At 58.2% G+C, this 5,961-nt stretch overlaps 1 protein-coding gene across 1 annotated transcript in view; it reads left to right on the forward strand.

Annotated features, from left to right (window-relative positions):
* The window catches only part of FSCN1 (fascin actin-bundling protein 1), an 11,184-nt gene extending 8,072 nt beyond the window's left edge, over window positions 1-3,112 (forward strand). Inside the window, 4 exon segments of the mRNA XM_027769993.1 lie at window positions 483-639; window positions 739-860; window positions 1,138-1,305; window positions 1,820-3,112. Of these exon segments, the coding sequence (XP_027625794.1) occupies window positions 483-639; window positions 739-860; window positions 1,138-1,305; window positions 1,820-2,022 (650 nt within the window). The 3' untranslated portion in view covers window positions 2,023-3,112.
* Window positions 3,113-5,961: the final 2,849 nt, after the last annotated feature.

Here is a 5,961-nt window from a genome sequence, read left to right on the forward strand (position 1 = left end):
TCTTTTTCTTTTTTTTTTGCATGTGCCTGCCAGAGAGAGAGAGAGAGAGAGAGAGAGAGAAAGCATCCCCATGAGGAATGATCATGCTGCAATCCATTCTCTATTTCTTCTTTTCGGGATTTTGAGCATGCACAGGTACCTGGCTTATTTTCAGGCCACTGGTTTGGAACCTGAAACACACAGTCGGCCATGTGGGATCCAGCCATCTTACCCACTACGCCACCCGGCCGGCCCAGAGGTGCTACTCCGATCAGGGAGAGAGATGCAGAATGGACTGTGCTGGCCCTGGCCCCTGATTGGCCCTGCCTGCATTCTAGGTTCTGCCCGTTGACCTCTGCTGTGCCCAGGGGTCTGAGCCGCATTGTGGGGTCTTGGCAGCCCCCTGCCCTGCAACGTCCCCCTGTATGAGAGGGTGGGACTATAGGTTGTCCAGGACCAGCGGATGTGAGATCCCCCTTAGCAGCCCGGCTCCTTCTCTGCAGGTATGGACCTATCAGCCAATCAGGATGAAGAGACCGATCAGGAGACTTTCCAACTGGAGATTGACCGGGACACCAAAAAGTGCGCCTTCCGCACCCACACGGGCAAGTACTGGACGCTGACGGCCACCGGGGGCGTGCAGTCCACTGCATCCACCAAGTGAGTGCCGCCACCCTCCTCCCCCTTGCTCCCTCCCTCAGGCCTCCCTACCTGTGGGTCCAGGGTGGGGCCACCCTGACCCTGTCACGCTACCCCCAGAAATGCCAGCTGCTACTTTGACATGGAGTGGCGTGATCGGCGCGTCACACTTCGAGCATCCAACGGCAAGTTCGTGACAGCCAAGAAGAATGGGCAATTGGCTGCCTCAGTGGAGACAGCAGGTAGGTGCCCACAGGTGCACCCCACCTCCACCCCTGTACCCTGGTCCTGCCTCTAACCCCAGAGGGTCTGACCATTCCACACTCACTCGCCAGCCCCACCTGAAGCCTGCTGTCTGGGCTCGGCATCCCTCAGACTGTCCACCCTCCTCGCCACCTTACCCTAGGGCTCACTGCTGTGTGGCCCCCCAGCTTCTGGCTCTTGCTCTCTGAGCCTCACTCAGAAAAGCCCGACTCTTGGCTCCCCCTTGCCCACTGTCCCTACCTCCTCCTGCGACAGGGGACGCGGAGCTCTTTCTCATGAAGCTCATCAACCGCCCCATCATTGTGTTCCGTGGGGAGCATGGCTTCATCGGCTGACGCAAGGTCACTGGCACCCTGGACGCCAACCGCTCCAACTATGACGTCTTCCAGCTCGAGTTCAATGACGGTGCCTACAACATCAAAGGCAGGTTCTCTTGGGATGGGCTGCTGTGCGGCAGGGAGCCCCACTGCCCCACTTGCCTAGTCCTGACTTTGGGGCTCAGCCTGGCCACTCTGGCTTGGCTCACAGCCATTCCAGGCCCCAAGGGGACAGATGTCCTTTGTCCATCAGGGCTCTGGGCTGGGGACAGCTTCTTCCCCTCTTGTCTGTACAGGGGGATTGCCCTGCTCACGCTAGGCCAATGGAGAAGGGAGGTGGGATTCTGGAAAGGGTGGGGGCAGTGGAGGACACACCTTGGCTACGGAACCCCCACGTGCAGAGAGAAGGACCCCTGACAACCCAGCGGTGCTGATTGGGAATCCGGATGCATTTCGGGCCCTCGTTCATGTGGTCAGCATGGGCAGGGGGCAGGGACATACAGACCCCATTCCTATTCTGGAAGCCGAGATTGGAGGGTGAGGGCATTAACCTCAGAGGAGGGGACGTGGGCAGGTGGGGCCAGTCTGACCCATGCTCATGCCAGGATTCCCCTCCTCAGACTCCACGGGCAAGTACTGGACAGTGGGCAGTGACTCTTCGGTCACCAGCAGCAGCGATGTCCCTGTGGACTTCTTCTTCGAGTTCTGTGACTACAACAAGGTGGCCATCAAGGTGGGCGGGCGCTACCTGAAGGGGGACCACGCCGGGGTCCTGAAGGCCTCCGCTGAGACCATCGACCCTGCCTCACTCTGGGAGTACTAAGGCCCGCCCTGCCCCATCCCGCCCCACAGGGTGGCTCCTCCAGACCCCTCCTGCTAATTCTTCTCCAGGGTGGTCCCTTAGCAGTGGCCAGCCCCTTGCCTTTCAAACTGGAAACCCCAGAGAAAATGGTGCCCTGCCTGTTGCCCCTTGTGCCCCCATCTTCTCCCCCTCCCGTGGGTTCCTTGGTGGGACCTCAGCTCCCTCTGCCCTCTTCTCTGCTGTGGGCGAGGCTGGCACCTCTTTCTTCTGACCTCAGACGACTCTGAGCCTTATTTCCCGGAAGTGGCCAAGGAGAAGCGGGGTGCTGGGAGGCCTTCCCAAGCCCTGGGCATAGCAGGGCATGTAACTGGAATCTCCTGCCTCCTCCCAACAAGTTGACCCCCTTCCCTGGCTATCAGCAGCCCCTGCAGTGTCAGGGAGAGAAGTCTCGGGCTGAAACCAGACTTGCTCTCTGTACCCCACCCCCATGTTTTGCTGGGTGGGAGTCCTCATCCCCTGCAGAAGCCTAGGCTGGCCCCGGTGTGACCACTGGGTCTCCCGGTGTGACCACTGGGTCTCCCGTTGCACATTCCGCCCTTGGGGGCACCCTGCTCCTGCCTCTTTCCTTTCACCCTGGCCTGACTGGAAGCAGAAAGTGACCAAATCAGTATTTTTTTTCCACGAAGCGTGAGGGCTGGATTGCCCTGGCATCCCAGGCAAGCCTGGCTGTCGCAGTGAGTGGTCTTCCAAGGGCTTTGCCGGAGTCTGGGCCTGTCCCCCCCTTTCCAGGGGCTCTCTTTCCAGCCTGTCCTCCCTCACTGCCTCATCCAGAGCCCCTGCTGTGATTGGTGCTCCCGTCTGATCTGACTGGACTCCTGGGCCTCCTGGGCAGGATGAAGCCAGGCGGTGCCCTCAGCTGGGAGCCCTGGGGAGAGCCACAGGGACCTCCCAGCTCCCAGCACCCCCCCATCTGCCAGCTCCCCCTGCCACCATGCATCTCACTCTGGGTGTCTTGGTCTTTTATTTTTTTGTAAGTGTCATTTGTATAACTAAACGCCCATGATAGTAGCTTCAAACTGGAAAGAGCAAAATAAAATGATGCGAGTCTGCAGCCCCTGTCCAGCTTGTGTGTTTCTGGGGGACGGGGTGGACTGGGGGGGTTTGGGGGGCATCTGGGAGGGAGCAGGGAGGCTGGGGCTCCTGGCTAGGACACCTCTTGAGCAGGGGGCACAGGGCTCTGGGAGAAGGAAGGGGTCCTTCTGGCCATGGGAGGCCTGTGGCAGGTTTAGGCATAAGGGTGGCCATGCGCTGGGTGCTGGAGGGAACACACATCTGAGGACTGGCCCTTGTCCCTGATGACATCCTTGCCTGGGAGCTTGGAGGAAAGGGCGCCCCTTCCCTTACCTCCAGGGTTCCTGTGTATCTGAAGCTCCCCAGTCCCTCTGCACTCCCACAAGCCATGCTGAGACTCCCCTTGGCCTTGGAGGTGCCCCTATGGGGCCCACCTGTAAGGAGCGGTGGGAATGGCCTAAGCTTGGAGACCTTGGGCTGGTGCCTACATCAAAACCCCCAGGCCAGACTCTGGAGGAGGGAGGCTGAAGAAGTTTCCAGGTTTTTCCCAAGAGTGGTGCTGCTTAAGGGGTACCTGGATCCCCAGTCCAACCTGTGCTTTTGGTCCTAGCGGACCTTCATGTGGCCAGCCCTGCAGGAACTCTGGAGGGGCAGGCACTGGGCTGGACCATTTTTTTTTGTAATTTTCATGAAACCTGGAATACCCCTAGTGGATAACTGCAATTCCATTTTTCAGAGGAGGAAACTGAGGTGAAGGCTGTGCCTTGAATGGTGGGACCGGATGCTCAGTAGGTGTCCTCTAAACTGGCAGTGAGGAAGGCGGGGCTCCGCCTTGCAAGGCATTTCGGGGGCGGGGGCGGGCAGCTGGGTGCAACTGCGAGAGGGGCTGTCTGCTGCTCGGCCTCAGATAACAGCGGGGAGGGCGGTCGGAGCAAACTCTGATTGGCTGCAGATGATGACACTAGGAGGCCCGCGCTGTGATTGGTGGTTCCTGGGGGCGGGAGTCTCAGATTGATTGGGGCAGATGGCCACGAAGGGCTGTGGGGCCTCCCGGAGGGTTCGGGGGCCAGCCCCAATTGCAGCCCCACAGAATTAAATTCAGGCTGGAAGCCATAAAAATCTCCAGGACGTGGAGGGGACAGATGAGTCCTCCGGGTCTAAACTCTGACCAAGGGGGATGGGGGCTATTCTCAGGGAGCAGGGAGCCCCGCGCATTTCTGCTCTCAGAGCTGGCCCCGGCCTGAAATGGCCCCAAGAGGTGATTTCTGAATTCCACTCCTTTTGCAAAAATGGTCGCCTACCACGTGCTGCATGTCCCAGGGCTGCGAGTTCTCGGGATGGGTCAAGCGTGCCGTCTCATGGGGGAGCCTGAATCCTCCAAGAAGGCCGTTCACGAGCTCTCTGGGGGGAGTAGGTAGAACCTGGCCCAGGAAGAGGGATGGAGACCTTGGCGAGGGACCCTCATAAGCACAGCGTCTCCGCCGGAGGGGGAAGCCTGGGTCTGTCTTGGGTCTGAGATGAAATTTGGGTTCGAGGGAGCCAGGCTGATTCTTGTCCAGTCCCTCAAGGGGACAGCCAGCATTTTCGGGAGGCATCCCCTCCTCTGGGCACCCTGGAGCACTGTGGAAACCACCACGCTCACTGAGGCACAGTTTCTCCTTCTCCCACTTTCAGATTCCTCTCGTGGGAACTGGTTCTGGGCTCCCCAGGGCTTGGATTCCAGAGCAGCCGGTGTGGTTCATGCAGGTCCCCCCTGCCTGAGTCACGTTTGCTTCCCAGCGATTCCCTACTCTCCGGGCGTGGCCCATCACTCGGATACATACTTGTAAACTTGTACACGCGTGGACTTCTGTGTAATGCATGTGTGTGTGTGTACACACACACAAGCACACAGGTGTGTGTGCAGTCTTATGCACACTCGAACGCATGAACAGGCGTGTGCACAGAGGCACAGGACACACAAACACGTGCCCAAAGGTGCACATACACACAGAGACCAGCTCCCAGCCCGGGCTGACTCAGCACTGAGGGTACCAACCTCTGTCCCTTGTCACCCCATTCCTGTCCATTCTTCCAGCTGCATCAGGGACCAGCACAAACTCCAGGGCTCTGAGGGTGGTGGAGATCTTTCTGAATCTGCCATGGGGAGAATGGGTGGTGGGGGTCACACTTCCCTATATTCAGAGGGGAAAACTGAGGCTCAGAGAATACAGATGCGTCCAGGCCGTTTCATCCAGGGCTCCAAGTTACCTGTCAGGGTTAACTGATTCCCAAAGACAGCGTTTTATTTATTTACTTATTGTTTGTTTGTTTGTTTTTAGGTTTTTGCCATGAGGTGTGTGCATTTGATGCAGAAAGACAGAGACAGTGAGAGGGAAAGTGAGAAATCACACCCTGGGGGGTAGTCATGCTCCAATCAGTTCTCCATTCTCCTGCGATTTGGGGCATGCACACACTTGTGCCTGGGGTGAGTTTCAAGCACAGGGTCCAGGACTCAAACCTCAGTCAGCCATGTGGGAGTCCAGCGCCTTCACCACGCCACCTGCTCGCCTCCATTTTTTTTTTTTTTTTAAATAGCCAGAGAACATATATGCTGGCCAGGGAGGAGGTGAGAAAGCACCCCCAATGGGGGGAGTCACTCCACAAACCTTTCTCCATTCCTCCATTTTGTCAAGATTTTGGGCATGGGGGATGTTGGCATGGTGATTAAGGTGTTGAACTCCCACATGGCTGACTCCAGTTAGAGCCCTGGATCCAGTGGCTTGAAAAATCACTCTGAAGTGGGGGAGTGGGGGGGCAGCAGGTGGCATAGCTGGACTCCCACATGGCTGACTCCTGTTCGAGACCCGGACCTGGCAGCTTGAATATCGTGCTGGGTGTGTACGCGTG

The sequence above is a fragment of the Tupaia chinensis genome, unplaced genomic scaffold (genome assembly GCF_000334495.1).
Source record: "Tupaia chinensis unplaced genomic scaffold, TupChi_1.0 Scaffold000101_1, whole genome shotgun sequence".
Classification (NCBI taxonomy): Eukaryota; Metazoa; Chordata; class Mammalia; order Scandentia; family Tupaiidae; genus Tupaia; species Tupaia belangeri.